This window comes from Chelonoidis abingdonii, chromosome 24 (genome assembly GCF_003597395.2).
Source record: "Chelonoidis abingdonii isolate Lonesome George chromosome 24, CheloAbing_2.0, whole genome shotgun sequence".
Lineage (NCBI taxonomy): Eukaryota > Metazoa > Chordata > Testudines > Testudinidae > Chelonoidis > Chelonoidis abingdonii.
Window position 1 is genome coordinate 18,551,613 of NC_133792.1, and position 27,887 is coordinate 18,579,499.

Consider the following 27,887-nt stretch of genomic DNA (forward strand, 5'->3'; position numbering starts at 1 on the left):
GAGACAAGGGGAGGGGGTTATTTCCCTTTGTTGTAGACTCAGGACATCTGAGTCTTGGGGTCCCCCAGGGAAGGTTTTGGGGAGACCAGAGTGCGCCAGACACTGGGAATTCTGGCTGGTGGCAGCGCTATCCGATCTAAGCTGGTAATTAAGCTTGGAGGTTTCATGCAAGCATCCACATTTTGGACACTAAGGTTCAGAATTGGGACTTATGCTTATAACAGCCCCTATTGTTGTGTTTTATTGAATTATGACATTCTGATGCTTGGAACGCGTGAACTGTTCCATCCCCAGCAGGGGGTATCTGAGAGAGGGTTTTTTTTCTTTCCTCTTTGTGTTGGCTTGGTTTGCAATGATTACGAAACCCAAGCAGCATTGGCTAGAGTCGGATATTGAGAGGTAGCATGATCTCTCTAGTGGATAGGGTGTTGGACATCAGGACACCTAGCTTTCTGCTCCCGACTATGCTGCTGGCTCACTTTGCACAAGTCACTGCGCCTTTCTCTTCCTCATCTTTCCCTCCCACCCTTTGTCTGCCTCGTCTGTTTAGATTGAGATCTCTTCAGGTCAATGCCTGTGTCTCACTAGAGTATAGGTACTGCGCCTGAGATACTGGGGCTGTGATCTCCGTTGGCACCTTGTGGCGTTACTGTAACACAGATAATAAGTACGAAGATGTGAGAGGCTTCGTGAACGTCCTCCACATAGGCAAACCTGAGCATTCAGAATTTGATGGATTGTTGTAAAGGATTCTCTTAGGCCAGCGAGCTCAGCCCCCTTTACATGACAGAGCCTGTTTGGCTGGTTTTTAGAGGCTCTGGTAAAATTTTTACAGGTAAGATCTTGTCAGGTTAGCCATTTCTCCTCCTATCTTCCAGGTCTCTGTGCAATGAGATATCAGTAGTGCAGATGGAATCTACGTCAGTAGTGGCCAGAGATTAATCCATTAACCCTCAGTGTCAGAAGTCCTGACATTTTATTGTGTGCACATGGTCACCTTCCATTTTTCAACTGGCCGAAATTGTGCATTGCTTGAAATTTCCTCCTTTAAAGGCAGATGCTAAACTTCAACCTTTGCCATCCCCACAGTGTGGCACTGTACTGTTGTAGTGAAATCCCTAGCCTGGGGTGATACTTAGCCAGACTCATGGGCCTTAACCTTGAGTCATTCTACTGCAGAGTAGTGATCGTGTGAGAGAGCTGATCCTGCTCCTCGGATCCCTCAGACCGAAAGGATCCATCTCAGCTGCTTGTCTGATCCCTCCTCTTTGTCCTGTGCTACATTGTTGTGCCTCATTCTAAGTCTTCTTTTCTTTGCAGCCCAATGACCCAGTAACCAACATATGCCAAGCAGCAGATAAACAGCTCTTCACCTTGGTGGAATGGGCAAAGAGAATTCCCCATTTTTCAGAACTGCCGTTGGATGACCAGGTCATCTTACTCAGAGCAGGTAAGAGGGATATCTTAGTGAGGGGACATAGGAGGAAGATCTAAACAGGGCTGGTTGGTGTAGGTGGGATGCTCTGCTGAAGACGAATGTTATATTTATAGTTAGTATACTACAACCTGAAGGCTACTAGTCATGTCTACCTTTTAGTTGCTGCTAATTTATTTGCCAAGAAGGATTTTAAAAGCCCTAAGAAACACATCACTGAGCCTGCTCCAAAGTGTAGAGCCCGCTGCCAGTCAGCCCGAGAATCACTCCTGTTCATCTTTTCTGAGAGGCAAGCGTATCAGAATTTGGATGGGTTGCTGAAATCTGAAGAAACCATGTAATATCTTCCTCTCACACAGAGACTTGAAAGAGAACTGGATTTGGGGCTTTGCCAGATTTCACCAAAATAAAATGTATGATCAAAATTAAAAACAGAGATGCGGGGGAGAATCACCCGTCCTTTTCCACCCACAGAGATAAAAATACAATTCTCCAGGCTCATTCTGAATTGCCTGTCTCTGCAGAGGAACTACTGGGGGCAGGCTAAAAGCAGTGAGCTGTTAAAAAATACCTTCTCCTGTGCAGATTGCAGACCAAATGCTGGAAGGTATGCACAGAAAATAGAAGGGGTGAGAATCCAAAGCTAAAACTTGACAGGTGCGGGGTTTGGGCATGAAACTGTTTGCATAGCTCTGATTGTCAGATAAGGTAAATATAGCTGATTAAAAAGGTTTTGGCTTGTCATCACAGAATATTTTGCCTGCATATTCAAAGTGTATGGATACATTATCTTATTAAAATTGCCTCCAGCAAATGGCAAAGTTGATATTAAGGAAGAAATTGGAAAAAAAAATTACCCTGAAACCCAACCATAACTCATAGCTCTGTACTTCACAATAAAAAGTGTTGCTATGTAGAAAGTCAGAAATCAAAGCTCTGTTTGGTGCACAGATGAGTTACAGCCCTGCATGGGGTGCTGTTAATGGTTAAGGCACTAGACTGAGACACTGGAGATCTGGGTTCAGTTTCTGGCTCTGTTCCAAACTTCTTGTGTGACCTTAGGTGAGTCACATAGGCTCAGATCATCAAAGGTATTTAGGTGCCAAATTCCCATTGAAATCAGTCTCTGTGCCTCAGTTGCTCATCTGTAAAATGGAGATAATAATACTTCCTTTGCTTGCCTTGCCTACTTACATTGTAAATCGCCTAAGACAAGGCCTGTCTTACTTTGCTTATGTACAGTGCGAAACACAATGGGTCCCCCATCTCGACTGGGGTTTCTAGGTGCTACTGGGTACATATTATAATAATACTAATAGCATCCCTGAGGTGCCAATTCCTCATTCTGCACAGAAAGTGCAGCAGACAAAAAAAGAAGCAGAATGGAATGCATTAGGTCTTTCATCTCTAAAGAGTGCTCTACACCTTGGTCACATGTGATAAGGGTCAGGATTAAGAACTTGAGAGCTGAGGACAAAAGCAGTCTCAGCCACAGGGATCCACCTAAGCACCAGACTATCAGAGAAGATTATGTGAATCCAGAGTCTGCCTGTCTTTTGGAAATGCTGCAAAGCCTTCTTCAAAACTCCTTTCCACAACAGTGAGAGTGACTTGCAACAAATCAGTCAACCAAAAGCAACAAAAGAGAGAACTCCAAGCAATTTTTACCCCGAAAAGGGAGAAGATCCAGAGACACCACGAAGTCCACGAGGAGACTTTTGTTGTTGCTATTGATTTTTACATGGCAGGTGATGGATGGCAGGATAAAATCCTGAGATAAGGACCAGTGGGATGGTTTACAGAGGGGGTTTTCCAGAGTTGTCAGATCCCCTAATTCCCCCCTCCCCTTCCACTCCCCAGTTTTCTTCTTTGCAAAGCACGTTTTTCTGGAGGGAAAAGCCCACAGCATTTGCACCCCATTCCCATTCATGCACTGGAACAACCGTAGTCTAATGAGCCAAAGTTGAGTTAGAAACAACACTGCCCAGGTTAGTGAAATCTAAATATTGCTCCATCTCAGTTACCACATTTCAGGTTTCTTACTCCTTAGATGAAGGCCTGTTTCAAAAAATGAACAGCTATGAAATACACAATAAAGCCAATCCGTTGCCCCTGTCCTAGAGGAGGCACCCATGTGCACACATCCATTTGGTGTCATTACATACATAGGGATTGCCAGATCCAAGATACGAGTGGTCCGGCACCCTATCTTGGACGTGGCCAGTACTAGATGTGTCAGAGGAAGCTGTAAGAACTGTGAGATAGGCAGGCATGGAATAATCTGCTCCCTACACAGATCCTCCTCCTGGCCTCTAATAGTTAGAAATAGGCGTAAACCCGAAGCATGGGGGTTAATATCCCTTCCAAAATTTTTGTCATCATTAACTATTGTAATTCTTCATATTTTCATTATTCATATAAATAATATTACCTAGCTGTTATATAGCAGTTCTCATCCGTAGATCTCTGAGTGACTGTCTCAGAGGGATCTCCAAACTCCTGTTAAATTCTTGGTCCAAATAATGTCTTGTGGCAATGAGTTCCACAGTTTAATGACACACCTGAAAAAAGTATTTCCTTATGTCAGTTTTGAATTTCTCACCTTTTCATTTCATTGGAATTTAATTGGATTGCCGCAGTAAGTCATCGTTTTCATCTGTTGGTTACAGCAGTGGCCTGGGAATCAGGACTCCTGGGTTCTATTCCCAGGTCTGCCACTCGCTATGACCTAGAGCAAGTCGTATAATCTCCAGCTGGCCCATCAGTAATAATACTTTCTCTAATTTCCAGGAGTGTTGTGAGGATCGGTAAATCAGTGTTTGTAAAGCACTCGCAGGGCCTTCTATGAAAAATGCCAAAAGCTTTATTTTAAAAAAGCATCTCTAAAGCTTCCTGGTAGAAGAGTATTTGGAAAAACAATCTCTACAGGAATGGGATCTTCAAAGTGAGAACTGTATGCAAAAACCATAGAGGGAGAATGGTTGAATCCAAACAAAGATCAATATTCCATGTATATTTAAAAAATCATGACAACAGTTCTCAGTTTTGTAAAAAATAAAATGAAATGAACAAAACTCAAATTTGAGGCCTAAATTACTTGATGTTGTCCCTGTAATTTTGTTCGTATTGCCTTTTAAGCATGAGCATGAGAATGAGCGACAGGAAGTGGATCACTTGATGATCACCTATTCATTTCCTCTGGGGCAGCTGGCATTGGCCACTGTCAGAAGACAGGATACTGGGCTAGATGGACCTTTGGTCTGACCCAGTATGGCTGTTCTTATGTTCTTATGTTCAAACAATTGCATGATTCTGATTTCAGCTATAGACTGGTGTAAATCTGGAGTGACTCCTTCAAAGTTAACGGCTTGTAAGTGTGATCAGCATCAGGTCCATTTTCTGTGAATGTTCTTACCCTACCGCCACATTTTTTTTGCTGTCAATCTGTATTGACTTCCCCGGTGCAAACTCTTAATTCCCAAAGGCTGCCTTGTAAAATTTACCAGCTTGGGTGAGTCAAATTTTACAAGGGCTACTCCAACTTTATAGCACCTCAGCAATGTAGGTTCCATCATTGCTCTGACCTTTAGCATTGTTTTAATGTCTCCTAACCATGTGCCCAAGAGGCAGATTCTACCAAGGAAGGCAAAATGCCAGGACCTGGAAAAGCAGTGCCAGGAAAAACTCCAACAGAGAATCAAAATCCAGGTGTCTCTATCAAGTGGGGCCTCAGATAACCTCCCTAAAGTCTTTTAACTAGTGGCTTTATCTATTATTGAGTGAAGAGAGCGGCCTGCTGAGAACAGCTGCCTATGAAATATTTAAGTATTAAAATTTAGCTAAGAGCATCAGTTGGATTCATCCATGCATCCTCTGTGGCAAAATAAATGGAACTCGCATCTTCTGATGAGCAGGAGCTAGATGGGCCCTCAATCAGCCGTGCCATGTAATCTTTAATCATTTAAAATCCCCCCTCTTAGAACTTTCTCAAGGGGAAGAAAAAATCCAAGTTTTTAAACCTGCTTTCATGTTGTTGTTTTTTCCTTTCCAAGTCTGAATTATAGTTGAGATGACTAAGGTAATCTGAGGTGGTCTTGCATCTTAGACAGTGGGCTGGCCAAAGATCTAAGACAGATTCTCTGATTGGTGTATGGATTTTTTTTAATGGGACCGAATGGCTTACTGAGACTTTTAGTAGTGCAGGTTGTTAACCCACTGGCCTCTTTGCTGTCAGGTGCCTAGGTTGGTGTTACAAGTGAAACCAGCATGGGCAGACTTGGGTTTACTTACGGTGAGAAGAAAGCTAGTCATAGAATATTAGGGTTGGAAGGGACCTCAGGAGGTCATCTAGTCCAACCCCCTACTCAAAGCAGGACCAATCCCCCAGATTTTTACTCCAGGTCCCCAAATGGCCCCCTCAAGGATTGAGCTCAGAACCCTAGATTTAGCAGGCTAATGCTCAAACCACTGAGCTATCCCTCTCCCCCCAAATAGTCTTGAGGAGAAGGGATGGTCTTGGGATAAAGCCACTGGGATCCAGGAGATCTGGGTTCAGATGCGATCCTAGGATGTATCTGGAGAGAGGTTTCCAGTAGAGCTAGGGAAGTAGTAATGCCATTGTACAAGGCACTGATCAGACCTCATCTGGAATATGATGTAATTTCTGGTCGCCCGTGTTCAAGAAAGTTGAATTCAAACAGGATCAGGTTCAGAGAAGGGCCGCTAGCACGATCAGGGGAATGGAGGGCTCATCTCACGAGAGGAGACTGACAGAGTTTGGCTTGTTTAGCCTTGCAAAAAGAAGGCTGAGACTGGACCTGATTGCTCTCTATAAATACATAGTGGAAGAAGAGCTATGTAACAAACAACAGCGTTGGCACAAGAATAAACGGGGATACACTAGCCATGAATAAATTTAGGCTGGAAATCAGAAGGTTTCAAACCATCAGAGGAGTGGGGTACTAGAGCAGCCTACAAACAAGGATAGGGAGGACAAGACCCCCAACTCACCTAAGTTTGATAAGTTTATGAACTGGGTTATACCCAGCGAATGCCTACAATAGTACAGCATTGGACTTGATGACCCAAGACATCCTTTCCAATCCCATGTTCCTAATTTGCAGCTGTTCCACAGATTTCTTGTCTGATGTTCAGTAAACCAGATAATCTGTGTGCCTCAGTTCCCCATCTGCAAAATGGGGATGATATGACTTTATTTTTTCCCCCTTCTTTGTCTTGTCTGTTTAGATTGTAAGCTCTTTGGGGCAGGGACTGTGTCTTAATATGTGTGTGTACAGTAGTCCGCATAAATGGATACCTCATCTGGGTTGGATCCTCTAGGTGCTAAAGACAAATAATTAATGCTGTGCTGATTATCTGAAATGTCTCCCTCTTAAAAATAATAATGCAGATGTCGACTGACCACACAAAACCATCACACACACAAAACCTCTTTTGCCTGGTGGGAGCATCCCAGGTTTTGAGAGGCCCGGGTCTGGAATAGCCTGGTTTGTGCTGGAAGCTGGCCTGGCAGCATTGCAGCGCTGTAGGGGAAAATGGCAAGGACTGGCAGGGTGCAGTTGGATGGGGCTGAGAAGCATTGGCATTGGTGTGTAGGGCCTGCTGAGGACAGGAACAGGGGAAGGGCTGCAAGCCAGCACTGAATTTCACTATTTAAAGCTGTGTGGAAAGTCTGGGTCTGGAATTGCAGAGCTACATGGAGGAAGCTCACACAACACCTTCCAGTGTGATACCAGCAGAAGTTCACAAGCAGTTGTAACGCATGGTTAATGCATATTCCCTATTCCAGCCCCCATGTCTTGCCCTTGTTCCCTCTTGTGGTATGCAGCGTTGCAAACTCCTCTGTAGCTGCCAGATCCCTCCCTGGAGTTAGTCATAGAATGTTCTCTTAATTGGGGTGGAAACATTCTATGGTCGTTTAGAAACAGTGGACTTTATCCCTTGAATGTCATTCTAATGGCATACCTTGCGCATAGCCCATGATTGCAAAAGTGTGTAAATATGACAATCCCTAACCAAGCTACTCACCAGCATACCTGGACCTAATGCTTATTGCTGATATAAGTATCAGCCACCAGCAGAAGTTGTTTTCTTCATGACGTCTCCCAGAGATGCCTGGGAGTGAGGGAAGTGAAGGGGAGTGAGGGAAGGGTTAGTAGAGAAGAATTTCTTCTGTGGCGGTCTTGCTTTTCCAGCTTATTGATATACTGCTGCAGTTCACCCGGGCGCCAACAGAGGGCAATACACACCTCTCTGTGGAAACGGGCTTGTCTACTGATTAGCGTGTAAATTACAGTGACTGGAGGTGGAACTAGAATTTGAGTCTCCAGCTTTCGCCAATAGGCAGCTCTGTCAGATGAAGAAATCAGATACTTTGCGCTTCTCTAGCTCCTTTCACCTGAGATTCTCAAAGCAATGTACAAACATCAAGTAAGCCTCCCCCTCCTTAGTGAGGTAGGTTGGGGTTGTTAGCCCGGTTTTATAGATGAGGAAACTGAGGCACACAAGATGAAGTGACTTATGCAAGGTCACATCGCAAGTCAATGGCAGAGCCAAGCAATTGCGTCATGGAGTCCTAGCTCCCAGTTCTACTAGCAGACCCATCTTTTCCTATCCATCTTGGATGTTTCCAACGCACCTGTCAGTAGAGCATGTCAAGAGATTCCGGAATTTTGATTTTTTGATGAAAATTTGAATGTGGAAATGTGGGGATTTTTTTTTTTGAAATCCCCCCTCTACACACACACACACACACATGCTTTTTAACCAGCTGTAGCTATCCCCTTAGTATCTAAGCTCAGAAGGTATAATATATATACCTTCACAGATGCCTGACTTCCAATGACAACTTCTAATAAGACAACCACCTACGCTATAAAGAAATAAAACAACATGGAATACATTATTTATTTGTGTTGGAATAATGTCTGGTGGCCCCAGTTATCGACCTGGGCCCCATTACTCTATACAAACACAGAGCAAAGAGATGGAACCTGCCCTGAAGAGCTTTGCAGGCTAAGGCGGGGACCAAAACAGACAATATCTCCACCAGTTTTCAGAAGCACGCATTTGAATCACAGGCTCTTAGCTCCTTTGCATGCTTATTGCTTGGAAACAGCATTAGTAGTAGCTCCTTATTGGACACATGTCATGGGTATTAGGCCACATTAGGTATGTGTAGTTACACACACATACACAGGTCATTTGCTGTCTGCACAGAGAGACTTGGGGGAGGGGAATGATTTGCTCGAATGCTAGCATTATGTTTGTAGAGGAGATGGCCTCTATTACCTAACGTTGGCAATAGATTTTTTTTAATCTATTTACTGCTTCTTCCCATATTTTCTCCTCCAACAACCAGGAAAGGGATCTTTCTGTAGAATGTTTGGCATCTAACTCAGGAGTCCTGCAAGAGGGGTGGATACCAAAGAAAAGCAGGCAGGGTGGGGCCAAGACCTGTTCTGCAATGACCCCTCCTCAATTCTTGGAGCAGGCTAGTGCCTGGGATTCCTAAAGCCGTAGGGGAGCCATGGGTATTAACTGTCATCCTTCGTTGTCTCTTCTCTTCAGGCTGGAATGAGCTCCTAATCGCCTCCTTCTCCCACCGTTCCATAGCTGTGAAAGATGGGATCCTCCTGGCCACCGGCCTCCATGTGCATCGGAACAGCGCTCACAGCGCAGGAGTTGGCGCCATCTTTGATAGGTGGGGGGCTGACGCCAGATGTTGTGGAAGGGGTCTAGGCTGAGGTGCATTGGCAGAGCTGAGGGTGGGGAAGACTGGAATAGCAGTTTGGGCTAAGGTTTGTTGGTGGAGGTCAGGGCTAAGGTCAGGGCTAAGGTTTGTTGGTGGAGCTGTGACATGGGGGTTTGGTTTGAGGGGATGGGACTGATGGCCAGGACTGAGATGTATTGGTCATGCTATGCATATGGAAACTTGCCATCCATGTCAGTCCAGGCTGCAACCTCAAGTCTCTACTTCTAAGCGTGCAGAAAAATCCAGCCCAGAATAATTTGTGAGCTCCTTACCCAAAGCAAATTAACACATCTTTCATGTGGGCCAGCTGGCTCTAATGCCATGAAGAGGATGCTTGTTTATTGTGCTTGTCATCTTTAATTGGACCAAAATATTTGATTTTCACTCTGAACAACATAAAGGCACCAAAAATACCCAGCTGGCGCCACTCTCCTGGTCTTAGGGTGCATTTAATCTACTGCTTTGGCAAAGTGTTTTAATGTGAGACTTTCCTACTGTCTGACCCAGTTATTACTCAGAACGCCACTCACATTGTGACTGCATCATCTGCCCTTGATAATTCTCAGAGATAGCTGGGTTGCGACCAAGGGACTGCTCATTATCTTTGCCTCATTCAGTCCCTTTTCGGAACTGGGTGACAAGATTCATTTCCTGTGAGGTCACAGGAGTGGGATCCCGACTTCACTGCAGGATCTCACTGGAATAGCTGGGCCAATACACTTGCAACAAGAGAAAAGGGAATAATAAAAATTGCCAGCAGACGAAATTGCTTTTTGGATACCTGTCTTTTTACTTTTTAGCCTTTCTCCAGTGTTAGAGTCCTTACGAAACTCGCTCCGAAGCTAGCCTTTATGGTCCTCACTGTGTCTCTCAGGAACCATAGGCACCCAGCTTGGATTATGTTTGTGCAACAGGAGAATGGGGAGAGAGCAGGGGGGAAATCTTCAGCTGGTACATATTGGCACTGTTCATTAGCTTCAACAGACCTACTCCAGATGACATCAGTTGAGGGGCTGTTTTTGTTCATGCTGATCCCATGGGATTTTTGTCTCCCTGCAGAGTACTGACAGAACTCGTGTCAAAAATGCGAGACATGCAGATGGACAAGACGGAGCTGGGCTGCCTGCGAGCCATTGTCCTCTTCAATCCTGGTACATTCAGCTGCTCTGTCTTAATGTCCCAATTCAGGCTTGGCTGGGGCTCTTGTTCTTTTGGCTCTTTCTTTTATTGACTGTAAAATGCTGTTGTAAATAACTCTTGGCACCAGATACAGTGAGAGGCAAGTGAAAGAGAGGAGAAAGAAAATCAAAGGGGAGGTCCAGAGATGGGAGTGTGTGATGCTATAAATATGCCTGTTTACCCTATCAGTGTATTGGGTGCGGTTCCTCCTTCCGTCTAGGGCTGGTGTATATAATGCCTAGAGAAATAGCCATAATCACCTCTTAAATCTCCCCATTCTAAAGTGAATATAATATTTCATTGTCAGACTAAGGGGCATTTCCTCCTGGGGAGAGGGAAACATTACAGATATTAGGGTTCTCTTGTAGGTGCAGGCTAACTAGGAATTGAGCTTAGCACAGCACAAAAGCCAGCTGATATCACTTCTTCGGAAGATTGCTTGGACCATATGTAGTCACAAGGGTTTTCCTAGTTGCGTCCAACAGGCCAGATTCTCAGGTGGTGTTAATGGGCACTGCTGAACTGATCTTCATGGAATCCTGCACCGTTTTATGCCTGCAGACCGACAAAGGCAAAATTATCGGAGATTTCAGAAGTCAAAGCTGTTCTGTTATCTCCCAACAGGTGCAAAAGTGGATTGAAACTAGAGAACTACTTTGTAGCTGCCTTCTAAAAAAGGATGTCTCCAAGGCAAAACCAAAATGGTGGCCAGTATTAATTACTCTTGATTCCATATAGTGTCCAACACTCTAGCAAACTTAGTAACTGGATCCATGTGAAACGCTTGTTTAGCAGCTGGATAGGGAGTATGATAGAACCCCGCACTAGGCCATAATTGTGGGATTTTGTGAGAACCAGCACCACACACACACACACAGCTCATCAGATTAAGATGATTTATCCCTAACAAAACAACTCTGAGGATGGCATTTCTCCATGTAACTAACACTCCACTAGCTGTATGTTCCAGTAAACCTTACTGATCGTTGTTGTTGGTTTCTCATTAATCATCAATAATTTGGGAACGACCATGTCTGGCAAAAGAAGAAAATCTTGGAGAGGTTCTCATGACACATTTGCTCGAGGAGATCGTTGGATTGATATCCCCTTGGGAGTCCTTTCACCCTTCCAAAAAATGGACAAGGGCCCAGATTTGTAAAAGCATTTAGCCATGGCTTCACTCAGCATTGCAACATGTGACTGAGTTAGGAGCCTCAGTCTCATTGAAAGTCAATAGGATTTAGGCTCCTAAATACCTAAGTCGCATTTGAAAAGGAGATATAGGCTTCTAAGTCACTTAGGTCTTGCTGTGCAGAAGGCGTGAGATTGTCCGAGGGATCAGCTGGGGAATGTAAATACTGACCAAGTCCCATAGAGAGCTGTCAAAAAAAGGGCTTTCTTTTGGTCCTTGTGCCGTGGTTTGCATTTGAGCAAAACTAAAAGTCAGTGGCTTGGGGGAGCTTAAAGCTTTTTGATGAGGGCTCGTAATCACTGGAGTGAACCAAAGTGCTGGATTTGGAGTGGGGAGGATTGAATCTTAGTCAGGCAAAGCCAATCCGACAGCTGATTATCTGTCCAGCGGCCACTGTCAGACACAATCGCTTGAGCTCTCCCAGAACCCACTGAACTGATGCATAAAGTGGCTGGGATTCAGACTGCAGGCTAGGGATGAATATGGCAGCACAGCATAGTAGATAAATCGAAGGGGATAAACCCAAATCTGAGATTAGTCAGCATAACTGGATTTGTCAGAGTAAGAAATATTTGAGTGTAACTCTGCCATGTTATTTTTTTAAAACCCTTTCAAGATATTTTAATTTACTTTTGCAATCCAGATCGGTAGCCACCAGAAGTTGCCACCCACTGATGGCAGTTCAGTGGCCTGCATGAAATGAGATCGGTGGTCTCAGACCAGTTCCCTTGTGTCCACATGGCAAAAACCACTAGCACCATAGCTGGTGCTAACTGTCCCCCTTGTTGGCAGCCTCTGCCAGGAGGCCAAGGCTTAAAATGGGCCCAATCCTCTCTTGTCCTCTAACTACAGGGTTAATGTCATGTTAGGGTTGAGGCCCAGGGCTCAGGGGATTGACGAATGAAGCGGAGATTCTGTTGCTTGCTGCTTCCCACCCAGGCCAGCTCTGGAGCAGCTGAACCTTATTGCTGTTTAGTTAGGGCAATCGAAATCCAATTCCCAGTGAGTAAAATCCACCAGCAGTTGTACCACCAGCCCCTTTAATGGCAGTCTCAGCAATGAGGCTACGGATTAAATCAACTTGGAGACCAAACTCCCCCTCTGGCTGTAGAGAGGTGGCAGGGTTGACACGAGTGCTGTATCCGTCCTGAGGATGTAATGAGCTCGCTAGCTCCAGAGCTGTTCTTTATAGCTCTTTCTTACAGGGGATTAATTGGGCTGCGGTAGAAACAATAGATGGCCTCCTACTCCCCTCCTCACTCCTCCCTCGCAGCGTAAAAGCAGGCATAGCTGGCTGATGAAGGTCATCAGTTCTTGTGTCCATCCCATGTCTAGTTCCCTGGCTCGTTCTCTTCATCCAGCTAGCTGGTTTCCTGGGCCGGAAGGGGACGCTGATTTCCCAAACAGGGAGAGACATTCAACAATTGCCTGACTTGAGTTCTGTTGCTTGTGGAAGAAGCTGAGGAATGAAAGCACTATCAAGTCAGGTCTCCATCCCCATCCCCTGCAGCACGCTGCTCCTCTGAGTTGTACCATGGCCATGTCCTGGGGGTGGGGGGAGAGACTCCATTCTAGGATTGACAGAGCAATTCGGTCTCCATTTCCATTCTGCTCTCGGCCTTTGTGCTGAGCCAGCCAACAGCCCAAGTGCTGGGAACTAAACTGAGATAAACACCTTCCCCCATCAGTCCTGACTCATTTCCCAGAGGGCACCAAACAGTCCTCTCCAATTAGGTGCCCCTAAAGTGCTGTTCAGTCACCACCAAACTAGGCCAGAATCAAACCAGTGACCAGAGACATCCACTCCCCTTAGCTGGCCATTAGGGGATGGCTCTGGATGTACACGGCCCACCAGTCGATACTCCTCACTCACCTGTTGTCTCCATCCTGGAAATGTCCAACATGCTCCAAAATGTGCCTTAGTCTCAGCTAAGGGTCCTTGTTGTGTTTCAGACTCGAAAGGACTCTCCAACCCCGCTGAGGTGGAGGCTTTGCGTGAGAAGGTGTACGCGTCACTAGAGGCATACTGCAAACACAAATACCCTGACCAGCCTGGAAGGTGAGTGTCTGAGCATGGATGCCTGCCATGGGCAGGGCTGGCACCAAGCTCCTGTTCTTTGCTACTAGACAAGACCTGTCTGCAGTGCCATCCAAAATGCTCCTGGGGAAGGGTTCCAAGAAGCGCCTCCTCCCCATTCTAAGTAATAAGAACACTATGCCCTGACTGTAGGCCAGGGTAGGCAACCTATGGCACACATGCCAAAGGCGGCACGCGAGCTGATTTTCAGTGGCACTCACAGTGCCCAGATCCTGGCCACTGGTCCAGGGCGCTCTGCATTTTAGTTTTAAATGAAGCCTCTTAAACATTTTAAAAACCTTATTTACTTTACATACAACAATAGTTTGGTTATATATTATAGACTTCTAGAAAGAGACCTTCTAAAAATGTTAAAATGTATGACTGGCACCCGAAACCTTAGATCAGAGTGAATAAATGAAGACTCAGCCCACCACTTCTGAAAGGTTGCTGACCCCTGCTGCAGGCAATGCTTTTTGTCTGGAGCGCACAGACCCTTTACAAGACTTAAGATTTGCAATAATCATCTAGGTAGGTAATGTTAACCTTCCATAGATGAGTAAATGGAGACTGAGAACTACACTTCCCTGCTAGTTTAGGTGGAGGCAACGCGATTGAAGCAAAACCATTAATTTTTGCCCTGCCTGATCAGTGGAGCCTCACAAGCCCCCCCATTATGAGGTGCAGAAGTGTCACCACCCCCATTTTACTGAACGGCCAATGGAGGCACAGAGAAGTGATCCAACTTGCACAAGGTCACGCAGCAAGTCAGTGCCGGGAATAGAACCGTTGGGTTCCTTCTGGTCCCTTGCTTTAACCACTAGAAACGTATAGCAATGGGATGAGTGTGCTCCAGGGGAAACCACCAAGAATAAACCACGGAAAAACAAGACACACATGGAACTAATTTTCAGTGGCACATGAGCATCATGGCTGGAAAGCAAAAGCCTCAGTTGAAGCTCCTCCTTTCTCTCTCTCTCCCCCCTCCTCTCCATCTCCCTTCAGCTGGGAACAGGAGGAGAAATTCACAGTGCTTCCCTGGATCATTCCAGAATTGAATGGGTGCATTTTCCCCAGTCACAGCTTGGAGTTGGCAACTTTCAGCTATGTGACTGTCAGGAACAAAATGAAGGAATGCACTGTGAATTGCCTGTTGGTACAAGTCAGTTAAGGAATGCGTATATCCGTAAAAACGGCAAAATAGTTTAGAAATTTGGATTCACATCTCAGCTGGCTTTCTGAGCTTCCTTTCTGGACAGTCGAAAAAATGGATCCTCTTACAACAGTAATTGATTCATGCAACAATTGAGAGCCGTCGTGCCAACCCAGAATTGCTTTGATGTTGCAGTGTTCTGGACTTCAGTATCAAAATTCAAAGCCGCCCTGTGCCAGGGATGCCTCATCGGAATGATGTGGTTTAAGATGCCTCAGTTTCCATAGCTAGTAGTGCACAAGTGAGCAATGTAGCAAGCATTATGTCTGACCATCTTTGAGTACCCTAACCTTGTGGATCACGTACCCATTCTACAGCTGGGTAAACAGGAGGGGCTCTTTCAGGGTGAGATCGGGCGAGGCTCAAACCCATGGCTGCTGGGACTGTAATCAAACAGTGTTTGTAAGATTGTCAGAATGGGCTTAAAAACAGTGTGAATATTATTGCCGACTTTGTTTGGTTTAGAGGATGGTGGGAGGTGGTTGGTAACCTTGGAGAACAGGACAAGAAAGGTTGGTTGGAGCCTAGAAAACCACATGCAATTCATATAAGTTTTGGATCCTCTCACCAGCTCTGAAGCCAACTCAGGTTCATGTAAATTTCACCTTTTAAGCAAACCTGTTCCCAATTTTGACTGAGCTTTGTAGTAATTTTCAAAAGAGCTCAACTCCCATCTGGGCTCAAAATAAATGGCCAGCCATAATTGCCACAATGGGAGCTGCCTTTGAAAATCAGGCCCTCTTCCTCAGCAATGGACTGACCCAAGCCCCCAGATGCAAACATCCCTGTCTTTGGAGGGGTGTGTAAAATCCACATTGAACTTTCCAGCCTGTGCTCATCACTACTCCTTTGTTTGCACCTGAGATCTGGGCAGACTTCATGGAAGCAGGGTGGGATCCAGAGTTGTGACCAGTTGAGTTTCTGGATTCATTGGAACCTGAGACTTGGGAGATGTGAACCTACCTGGATCAAAACCAAAGCAAATGTTCTCAGAAAACCATTCCAAAACCCATGAAGATCTGAATGGCTTTGACACAGCTCAACTAAGGTGTGAGGACTCCACTAGAGATCTCTACTCTGAGGACTACACTAGTGATCAGCATGAAATGGAAGAAATATTCAGTGCATCATATGACCGTTACTATAGTCCAGCGGACGGGAGTCTTGAGTTCTATTCCTGGCAACATCACTGAGTTGTGTGACACTGAACCAGTCACCTAACTATTTTGTGCCTCACATTTTCCATCAGTAATGGGGACAGGGATACAGTCCTTCGCAAAGAGCTGTGAAAGCAAAAACACAGAGCTCTAACTAAGTGCAGGGTATAATTATCATTAAGTTGTGACATGCCTTGCTGCCAAGTGGTATAACTGAAAGTAGGGAGCTGAATAGGTTTTCCAAAATGGATTAGACAGTTACAGGAATTAAGACTTCACAGTAACACAAAAGCTAGGTTCAGACATACAAGGGGTCTCCATCTCCACGCTCCATCCTTGGAGAACTGGGCTAAAAGAAATCTAATGAGGTTCAACAAGGACAAGTGCAGAGTCCTGCACTTAGGACGGAAGAATCCCATGCACTCTGTCTACATGCTGACAATTGGCTGAGATCTGAACTGCTGCTTAAGCATGCAGTTACTGTCAGAAAAGGACCGGGGTGTTGATTTACAGTGGATCAAGAAGCTGGGATATGAGTGCTCAACTGGTGTGCCGCTTGTTGCCAAGAGCGCTATCTGGCATAGTTGGGCTCTGGCATTAGTAGGAAGTGTTGCCGCAGTGTCAGAAATCTCCAAGGAAAGTGATTATATATCAGCTCCCTCTATTCGGCTACCCTGCGGTTAGAGTCCGTATCTGTGATGTATTTGCATCCTAGTTTGGTCGTCCCCAACCACAGAAAAGCATGTTGGACTCAAATTGGAGAGGTCCAGCAGAGGGCCCGAAAATGTTGTGAGGGGGCTGGGGCACATGACTTATGAGGAGAGGCTATGGGAACGGAGGTTATTTAGTCTGCAGAAGAGAAGAGTGAGGGGGGATTTGATAGCAGCCTTCAACTACAGTACTTGAAGGGGGGTTCCAAAGAGGATGGAGCTTGGCTGTTCTCAGTGGTGGCAGATGGCAAAACAAGAAGCAATGGTCTCAAGTTGCAGTGGGGGAGGTCTAGGTTGGATAGTAGGAAAAACTTTTTCACTAGGAGGGTGCTGAAGGACTGGAATGGGTTACCTAGGGAGGTGGTGGAATCTCCATCCTTAGAGGCTTTTAAGGCCCGGCTTGACAAAGCCCTGGCTGGGATGATTTAGATGGGTTGGTCCTGCTTTGAGCAGGGGGTTAGACTAGATGACCTCCTGATAAATAAATAAAATGACAGAACATGATCCCCATTTGGGGTCAGGAAGAAATTCCTCCCCTGGTAGAACAATGGACAGTTGAGTTCTCTGTGGGCAATTTACTGGATCATCCCGCAGTAGGCACTGCCAGAGACTAGATGGTCCACTGGTGAGTTTCAGATGCCCTTCCTCCAAGACTATAAATAAATATTGTACTCTGGGAACTTTACTCACAAGAATAGTGTAAATGCTCGTGCACCAAATAAGCTACTCCTGCACAACAGCCAGGCTAAGGAAAACATTCCCAGGCCAAACATAACTGAGTCTCTGCTGCTCTAGCAGGGAGGGCTTGGTGTGTACGTGACATGAAGCAGCCTCATGCGATCAGCTCCCTTCTCTCCTGGCCCAGCCCCAGCCCTGGTGCATTGTGCTGTGGTCTGGTTATCTCACAGTTAAATTAACATCATCTGGTTTGGTTTAGAGTGAAACTTCCTGGATGGGATGGCAGGACTGATCTGTTTTTTCTGGCCCTTGTCCCACTGCTCTTTCCAGCTCAGCAAATACACACACACACACACATATATATATAAGAGCACACAGTCTCCCCCCCCCCAACGCCCCCACACATACTCCTTTTCGCTGGCCCAGATCCAGCCTAGAAACTCCATTGCTTATTTTAAAGCTCCTGCTTGCAATGGGGACACTAAAAATAAATAAATAAAGACATTCTCTATTATTAATAGGAATTTTTTTAAAACCTTCATCCAGAGCGCTGTGATGTGTAGTGGGGTGGGGGGAGGGGGAGCCAAACGAGCTGGGCAGAGATCTCATGAAGCTGCTCTGGGGGTGGAGGTGGGGAAGGGTCTCTGAAGAGACAGTTCTGCATCTGAGCCCTATGCAATTCCTAACTTATTTGGCCTGAGCCCTTTATCCCAAACGAACAGGAATTGCGAGTACGTCACATAGTTTACCCTGAGGTCCAAATCCACATTGTATTGAGGAGCCACATCGCAGCTACCCCAGCTAAAGGGAGCTCCTGGCCTCCTCTCTTCACTGGTGCCTGGAATGAATTCCCCACCAGCTGGCCACTCTCCACTGGATTCTAGATTCAGGGCAGGCAGAGCACAGCCTTCCCCAGAGCTGCTGGCCAGCCTTGTGGGGTCTCTCACATTCAGGGTTTTGCCAAAAATCACCAGGGCCTGTCTGTCTCCCACTGCTGGGGAGCTTTTGAGGCCACAGAGCCAGCTCCTTAAACCCATGATGCTGCTCCGGCTTTGCGTGTCCCTCAGTGCCAAACGCTGTTTCTCCTGTGTTTTGAAAGACTTTCTCATGAAGCATCAAAGCCCTTGTATGTTTGTCAGCAAGTTTTTTAAAGCATTGTGGCTGCAACAGGAAAAGCACCTCTGCTGGGCTGAGCGGAGGGAGAGAGCTCCTTTTACCCGGTGTATAATGTAGATGAGCAGCTCCCAAAACCCCAGCCAAAGAGAAGTGGGAGCTGCTCACCCAACCCAGCGAGAGGAGGAGGGGCTGTGTTTTGACACCTGCCCTGGCACATACAGTGGAGTCTTTACCTGATCTCCAACTTCAACCCCCTGCTTGAGAAGATGCTGCCATCTTCCATTTGATTCACCCCGGGTATAGTGCCCCTCAATCCACATTTCTGCTTTGCCAGTGGGTCCCAAAGGCTTAGAGCAGTGGAAGCAGGGTACCTGCCTGGAGATATCAGTGAAGAGTGACGTATGGCGCTGCTGTCTGTTGTCAGTTACTGTGTTACTTTAGTAAAGAGATGCAGTCAGGCTGTCATCTAGTCAGTTTCATGAAATGAGTTAAAAGTCACTCCAACCCCCTGGCTGGTTTTTGTGGTTTTACAGTCACATTTTCCTGTTTCCAAAGGGGAAAAAATGGGGAGGGCCAGATGCTGAGCTGTTGTCTTCACTGAACTGGTGCCCTGGCCCAATATGTTTCTTCTCTCCTGTGCTATTGTGTAAGACTCACACAACCAATACAGGAAAATGACTTCAATAGCTTTACACAAAGTGCTGCCAAATGCAAACCCAACAACCCAGAGGGCGAGATTCCCTCTACCCTCTTTCACGTGTGGTAACCGCAGACTATTGTCATTGTTTACCTTGATTGCATGTCCCACAGCAGAGAGCCAGTTGGTAACTTCTCAGTGTAATGCGTGTAGGGGGGATTTAGCAACGTGATTTCCAGTAACTAGAGAGAAGTCCAGCCCAAAGGGTGAGCTGTGCTCAGACTAGACCCATCTCTACCAGGAACGTTCACAGGAGCCATGCAAGCTCTCCCTTCCTTGCTGCACCGCACCTCTGAATCCAATAGACAACGCCAGCTGAGTGTGAGGTGTCTAACCATGTTCTTTTCTTCACTCTTGCAGGTTTGCAAAACTCTTGCTTCGCCTCCCCGCCCTCCGATCCATTGGCCTGAAATGCCTGGAGCACCTGTTCTTCTTCAAGCTAATAGGAGACACGCCCATCGACACCTTCTTGATGGAGATGCTGGAAGCACCCCACCAAATGACTTAGAGAATCTTGGCTGGGTCAGTCCCTTCACCCAGTGGGGGCCTCAGCAGCCTCCTCTCACCTCCACTCTTCCTCTTCCTCCTCCCTCTCCCCGGGGCCGGAGACCCCATCCGATCTTCTCCGTCTGACCCAGGGTGACACCCCGCCACCCCTTGCCTCCTCGTCACGCTGACCTCTGCTCATTTTGTCACTGCTGCATCGAAGGAGCTGACGATTGTTTTACTGTTTTAGATGTAGAGAAGTGGGACGTAGCGTATCAAAAGCAAACAACCCCCCTGCTCCGCCTCCTGGCATACCTGAGTTTGTAACTCAACTGAAGCTCAGGCTTCTCGGCTCCCTGCCTGCCCCTGCCGTAGTTGGGTTTGGATTTCTGCATGCGGCTGAGATGGTTGGTTGGAAGCACGTGGCGGGGTTGATCCCACCCATAGGAACCCTGAGCGGCTGGGGTTTGGATGAGCTGGGGGAGTGGTTTAATCCTGCTTACCCACAGCTGGATATTTTCAGAGGATGGAGTTTTTAAAAGAGGAAAGAATCTATATTTTTGGTTTCTAACAATTAGTATTTACTTCTCTCAAGGAAAGTCGCTCTGGAATGGCCCCTGCCATGTCGCGAATGAGGATCTTTTGCGGAGCTTTCTCTTTTGAATGAAAAGCAGGGGATTGTGGGATTGATCGCTAATCCCCTTCCCCCTCCCCAGACTAATGACCTGAACGGAGAAATGACCGGTCACACCGAGAGACTGAGCCCCCCTCTGTGTGTGGAGGGCAGTGTGGACGGCGGTGACTTCAGTGCCCTGCTTTCCTTCTAGAAAAGCAACAGCGTGTCATGATTTTTCCAAAGATGACTGTTCTTTCAGTTGTGGAGCTAGCCAATCAAAACATGAACCATCTGGATTGCACAAGTCTGTAGCAGTTGCTTTAAGGCTGCAATGATTCCAATTCCCACTCCCCTCGTAAGAGTCTTACTGGAATCCCTACTTCTTCCTTAACACACAGGCATTCATCATGACCCATAACACTATGTGCATTTCACATTATGGTGTCCACGCACACTTGCTCAAGCAGGCCAAGCAAACTAGTTGATGTTAGTGAGCTTGTCAGGGGTTCTGGGAGAGCCAGTTTGCCTGGCAGTAGGACTGATGGCTACTAGGAGCTGGTAATGGGCGGAGTGGTGCGAATAACCAATTTTTCAGCTCACGGTCACGTTGATAGGGCCCAATTCATCACTGTTTTGCACAATCATTGACCTCAGTGCAAAATGTTACCACCTCATTTGACGATTTGGCAGCTCGGGTGTAAATGACTGCACAGGGTGCCAGGCAATGGGAAATTGGGCTCTAGGGGAGCACTTAATTGGTGAGATTGATTGGTGAAGTGAGGGCTGTGCCTTCTCCAAAACTCTTCCCCATCTGCTGTAGGTATTGATTTTTGTGAGTGAGTTGGTGCTCCCCACAGGGATCAGAAAATGGGGGTGCAGCCTCTGTCCTAGTGGCCAAAAAGGTGATTTTCTATTTGCTGGTTAAATATTAAATTTACCATCTCAGAATAAAGATTTCAAAGCAATCCCCCATTCCTCCCCCCCAAAATCCCCTTTGCCTTCTCCATTGGACTCTCACATCATTTTCTTAGAGCAACATGTGATGAGCATTCAGGGATACCTCCGTTTTGGAAGGACCTGGGCTGGAAATCTTTGCCACACCTGGGGAGATATCAGAGAACAGCAGGAAGCACTGAAGAGATCACTTCCCTTGGCAGTACCTTTGGCTGATTGTCCATGTTTCTGTGGTAATTCTGAGGGAAGCTATGTTATAAAAATTCGGCTTTAGGCAGGAAACAAAAATGCAGTAATTTGAGCTTGCCCACTCAAAAATCTCTGTTCTCTTGGACAGCAAGGTGGCTGGTGGGTTTTTAGATACTTTGATCCTAGAAGCACACCCACTGAAGAGCAATTACTTGCTGATCAGAGATACTAATAAGATCTTATCCATTAGCAGGCAGGATTGTTCCCTACAGTCTGTTCCCCAGAATTCTGTCCAGTCCAGTTTGAAATGACCTGGGAATCCAGGACTCCACTACTTCCCTTAGAAGGGAGGTTATTTCACAGTCTGCTGGATCTCACTTTTACAATGTTTTTTCCAGCTCTTCAGCCTGTTGGCTGCTTGTCCCAGGCAGCAGGAGCTGCTTTAAAACATGTGTGGGGAGAGGCTCAGTTTTTTTGCTTTTACGGACTGCTGGCTTCTCACTTAATCCCTGTGCATTTGCCAAATCGCAGCACTTCACAAACTCCAGGGAACGTCTTCAGGTTTCTTAGGGGGCAGCGAATCAGCCAGGGAGCAGGTGTCGCCTGAGGCCAAGCTAGAAAACAAATGAAAAGGAAAAGCAGAAGAAACAATGAAGTCTCTTGCTGATTTTTTCAGAGGAAAGTAGCTGTTCTTAACACATGAAAGGAGCATTTGGGCCAAGCCAAGAAAGAGATGCCTGCAGTTGGTTCCCTACCAGTGACTTCTCATCTACATCTATTTGGTTTGTGCTTTAAAATGACAAATTATTAGAGTCCAAAACTATTTCTTCCCCTCTCCTCCTCCCCTGCCGCCTCATTGGTTGCAACTGGCTCTTTAAATAGCTGCTTTGTGTCTCAGTCAAGTGTGATCAAGCAAATTCAACCCTCGGCTGTTACCTATGTTCATTCAGAGGCACGGTTGATATTAAGTCTTACAGCTGCTGCCCCCTTTCCAAGCATGCTGGCAGTTCAAATTCTGTCAGTGAATAAGGCCATCTTGGAGCTCAACAAGGATTTCAGGTCAAAACTGCCCCCCAGTCCAGCCTCAAGTGTCAAATCCACAGAGACAGGGAACATGTTTTGGCTGCGTTTCTTTGGCAGCCTGGGCGCTGCTAAAAATATTATTAAACAGCTTCACCCTGGAAGAATTTGCCAAGAAAACATGGCAAGAGAACTTAGTCATCTAGAGGATGCCAACGTGGACCATCATGATCTATGCATTTCCATCCGAAGAGTGAGAGAGTGGTCAGCAGGAGCTTGCGGGTACCTGTAAACTTCCCACCAGGCTGGCACCTGGGATCTGAGCCCAAGAGCGCCATGGTTATTTTTTAACCCGCATTTTGGATCCCAATCCCTGTCCGTGCTACTGAATCTCAGGTGTTTAAACATTTTAGAAGGCGTCTCAGAAGCCTGGATTGTGTGTTTTGTCTGCCTAGAGCCTGCTTGCCAGAGAATATCAGGATGCTTTATTAAAGAGTCCATTGAACATAGCACTGTAATAAACATTTAGTCTTGTTTATCTCCATTGGGCAGACCCCCTTTTTTTTTTTAATTGGATGCTTGAAAGGAGCTGTGTTAGGGGCTGGAAGTCCGAGTTGCTGCTTGTTTTTCTAGGCTGCAAATGTGAGCTCTTAGCCAGCTTGTCATCAGCCGTCAGAAGGAGCTAGGGAATGGGCTGGTTTAGGCCAAAGACGGACTTGTGTGTGGGGGGGGCGGATTCTGAGCCCCCTGGGGAAAAGTGGGCAGAGCTCCGATCTAATGAGCATGCAGCACATCTCACCCACATTAATGTAGAACCACGTCTGAGTCTAAATGGCTTCCCTGGCTCTTCAATAAATAAATAGTTCAGTATCCCAGAGCAGTGGTTCTCAAACTAGGGCCACCGCTTGTTCAGGGAAAGCCCCTGGCGGGCCAGGCCGGTTTGTTTACCTGCCACGTACACAGGTTCGGCCACTTGCAGCTCGCACTGGCCGCGGTTCACTGCTCCAGGCCAATGGGTGCTGCGGGAAGGGTGTCCAGCACGTCACTGGGCCCGCACTGCTTCCCGCAGCCTCCATTGGCCTGGAGCGGCAACCGTGGCCAGTGGGAGCCGCCATCGGCTGAACCTGTGGACATGGCAGGTAGACAAATTGACCTGGCCCGCCAGGGGCTTTCCCTGAATAAGCGGCGGCCCTGGTTTGAGAACCACTGTCCTAGAGCAATAGTGTCAAACACTGCAGTACCAGTAGTAGAAACTTGAGCATCCCTGCAGAATCCTGTAGGTTAAGGCTGAAGTATCATCCAGCAGTTACATCAGGCGGTCTGGCAGTCAGGACTCCTGCCAGAGACTTGCTGTGTAACCCTGGGCACGTTTCTGTGTCTCGGTTTCCCTTTCTTTAAAATGGGAATAAGAATAAAACCTCCCAAGCAAGGAGCATGAGGCTTGAGTAATGTTTCTAAGCATCCCATTGCAGGCGGTTCTGTTGGAATGCACAGTGCTTTTTAATTTCTAGGGGTGTTTCCACAGAGGTAGAGACAGATCTTCAACTGGTGCAGATCGGCAGAGCTGCATTGACATCAGTGGAGGCTATGGTGATTTGTGCCAGCTGAAGATCTGGCCTGCAGGGAGTCGAGGCAGCATTTGTAGGAGCGTATTTGACCCTGAACAAACATGAACAGCCTATTTCAGGACCTACAAGTGGCAGTTACCAAAATCATATCTCAATCCAAATGTTCCTGGCCCTGCCTGTTCCCCAGCTGGAGTGACATGGAAACCCACGTGAGCTCTGTGATTTTTGCAGCAGCAGCAGCCTTAAAGTGACCTGCTTTTACATGAATTTAATTGACTCCTTCATTTGTATCTTCCTTCACATTGGGTTTTTTCCCCCCTCCTCATCATTATAATTATTATAACTATAATACGTGCTTGTTTGAAGAGGTGATACATGGGTAAAACAGAAAAGGCACATTATTCACTAGAGAGCTAGGACTTCTACTTAACCAGACATTAGTATTCTCACAAAATCTGGTTCGATTAAGGTGATTTATTTTTTAATTCTTGGTTGGTTTTTATTATTATTATTTTTTTTTTTTTGGTGGGACAATCTTTAATTTTCTAAAGATAGAACGAACATCAGCTCTTCAGCCACCACCTGCCACACTGGATGTTCCTCGCTGCCTTGTGTGTGTGTTTCCACTGGATCCTGGAACAAACTGAGTTTAAATCAATGTGCATTTTAGGATGTTTCCTCAAGCCTTTGCACCTTCCCCCAACTCCCGTCTCCCCGAGCCCCTAACTCCCAAACACCCACTTCATGTAAAACATTCGCCATGGGGCTATTTGAGTGAAAGGCCTTGAAAACGTACAAGTACTGTATACTTAGGCAACGTACAACGTAACTGGCCTGATGGTTCCTGGCAGCCTAGCTAATCTCTGCACTTTCAACCTTTAGACAGCAGTTTCAACTCAAATCTGCGTCACATCCATTGGAGAGGAATGTTCCAGCCTAAACCCAGAGAAGTCTGCAGCGGGGGAAGAGTGATACATCCGATTGGTTTTGTCTCAAAGGTCCAGGACTGGAAAAGCAAATTGGCTCCACCCCCAGTCCCTGGAGTTCTCCAGTGAACTGTAAGATCCAGTCTCTCTGAGTCGTATATTTCTTTGGAACAAACTGCAGCCCACTTGCGTAACTGAAGAATATATTCAGCCACCCGTCCTTTGACTCATTGCCTGCTCATCCCTTCCCACGCTGCCACGACCCATCAGCCCGTTGTAACCAGTCGGGGTGTAAGTAGCGCACATCCAGCAGCAAAGCTGATGCAACCTTCTACCTGGACTGTTCAGCAGCCCTGAAGCGATTTGCTCTTTTCCAAAAGGCAAGAGGAACTTCAATTTTTGTGATCAGCAAATGAACAAAGGCTGGTTCTTTATCGTCAGAGCAGGACACCAAAGGAGCCACACCTGAGCACCAATCTGCCAATCAACATTTTGCCACTCTTTGAGGACAATCCTAAATGGTAGTGGTTGAAGTGGGATCAAGGATGGAGACACATGACCTTGTAGCCGGCCCCTGTTACGAGCAGTGGCTAAATAGCTGATGATGTCCCCATCAGTGACCAGAGTGCATGATCTATTTTAAGTTGATACATATGTGCGTGTGTATACATGTATGTACTGTAGATATATACACTGTATAAATATCCTCACTCACATATACATATATTATAACCGTAGCAATTACAGACTTTTGTGTTTTTGTTTTCTTTAAGTTGATTCTTTTATTTTTCTCGTACATTTTTGCTTCATGTAAGCGAATACATTGTATCGGAACCCCTTCTGGATTGGCTTGCACCAAGTCCAGATCTTTATAACTGAAGACAAAGGAAATGCATCTATTTTAAGATGCCTTTTTTTTTTTTAGAAGCAGGTGATTTGACTAAAATAGCTTTAGCAATTCCCAACACTTAGCGACAGATGCCTTAGCTATGGGGTGGATAGCTAAAATAAAATACAATTTAGAAAGAATTATAAAAATAAAAAACAAATAAAAAAAGAAGATAAGGAAAAAATATCTAAAGCATCAATAAAGTTTAAAAAATCTATTTTTGTACAAATGTAATTTTATCCCTTACATATTCTTTGATTGTTTTATTTCTGCTTCTATAGAGATTGTTGTAAACTCTTTCTCTCTATATAGATGTTCCACCACAGGGATGGAAACCTGAATGAGAGGGAGAAAAAATTGACAGTGTTTTAAAGGCTTTCTATGAAATCTCTTTGGAAATATTTTTTTTAATGAACTTTTTATTCTTTCCTCCCCTCTTCTGAAAAAAAAAATTTTTTTGGTCTATTGTCATGTTTATCCGGCGTTCCTGCAGGTCTGTTTTACTGTGAAATCACTACCGTGTATTATTGTTCACACACACACAAAATGCTGCTGGAAACGCCAGTATTTTGATGAACAATTGTATTAGAATTGTAAAAAAAAAAGAGGAAAAAAAGAAAATATATGAGCGTTTTAAAATATAATCCCGTTCAAGCCCTCTTTTGTTCTTAATGGGTGTTATTTGATTTACTCTTTAAAGACCTGATCCCAACCCCATTGAAGTCAATGCAAATACTCTCTCATTGACTTCCCTGGGCTTTGGATTGCATCCTACACCAGTGCTGCAATGGAATCATTGGCAAACTTCTTGTTTTCTCCCTTGTACCTGTAATGAACCAGTGTGCACAGCTCCATCCTGTGGCCACCTTTAGTCCTGTTTAAATTTCTACTTGGCTTTTTCTTTTCCCTACCTGAACAACTAGGCAACCTGAGCTGCTTGATGTCAGGAGAAGAGAGGCTGAGATTTCATGGCCCTCTAAGGTTATTGTTGCCATTTGGTTTACACATGATCTGTCTACAGCTGGTCAGAGGACAGAAATTCTGGCCAATAGCCAGCCACTGTTACGCAAGAGCTGTATTCCTGTTAGAGAACCACAGGCCCGTCCATTCCTGTGTAAAACATAAGCTGTTCCTCACCTCCCAGGCCACACGCTTCAGAATACACAGCCTTTATTGGGTTACACTGTGCAATGCATGATCACAAGTGGCCTGAAACCTGTCAATTGGGTTGGGTGGGTGGAGGAAAACAGACATTTTCCTTCCCCCATTGCCTGCTGCTCAGCCAGCTGAGCCTTGGAATTTGCCGAAACACCTGAAGGACCAGAGAATGCCCCTTGATACAGCTCAGAACTCCAGGCGCTCCCAGAGGTGAACTGGATATTAGCGATTGTGAGGACAAAGCATTCCCTCTACCGTAGGCAAATCACCCTTAACACCTTTCAGATTTTGCCTTAGAGATAACTTAATAGAAATACAGTCCTGGCACAATTCTCTCTGCTTAGCATAGGGGATAGCTAGGGAATGCTGCAGATACTCAGGTATTGTTATTCCAGGCCACTGGAAAGCTGTTAAGGCTGATCACTGGAGATTGAGGTGAACAGGTCATGGGGATGGTGGCTAGTGTAAAACCCCCATGCTGATGAGGAGAGCTGTGGGTGCACAATGGAAGAGGCAAGTACCTGATCCAAAACCAATGTCAATTCAGTTTTGTACCTTATGGGCCATAGACTTAAGGGTGTAAAGTCCTGTGCACATGGAGTCTTTTGTCATCAAGAGGCTTTGGATCAGGCCCTGCGTGGACAATTGATATCACTGGGGGGTGAAGGGGGGGGGGATGAGTCTGGGAATGGAGGTCAGCCCTTGACTTTTCTTTTGCTGAGGGGATGGTCTTGTGCAGCTCCCAGCATGCTCTGGTGCTTGTGATCAGCCAGTACAGAGGAGCAAGGCTGCCTTTTTGGTGGCATATTCCACTGTAAAACATCTATACCTTAAACAAATATAGCAGGACAGC

General features: G+C 46.0%; 1 protein-coding gene across 2 annotated transcripts in view; it reads left to right on the forward strand.

The window, feature by feature from the left end:
- Window positions 1-26,501, forward strand: part of RXRA (retinoid X receptor alpha) — a 228,971-nt gene extending 202,470 nt beyond the window's left edge. For both annotated transcript variants that reach the window (XM_032767609.2, XM_032767610.2), the window contains 5 exons: window positions 1,321-1,450; window positions 9,026-9,158; window positions 10,269-10,360; window positions 13,534-13,639; window positions 19,589-26,501. In XM_032767609.2, coding sequence (XP_032623500.1) covers window positions 1,321-1,450; window positions 9,026-9,158; window positions 10,269-10,360; window positions 13,534-13,639; window positions 19,589-19,736 — 609 coding nt within the window. In that variant the 3' untranslated portion in view covers window positions 19,737-26,501. The remainder of the gene's footprint in view (window positions 1-1,320; window positions 1,451-9,025; window positions 9,159-10,268; window positions 10,361-13,533; window positions 13,640-19,588) is intronic.
- The last annotated feature ends 1,386 nt before the right edge of the window (window positions 26,502-27,887 follow it).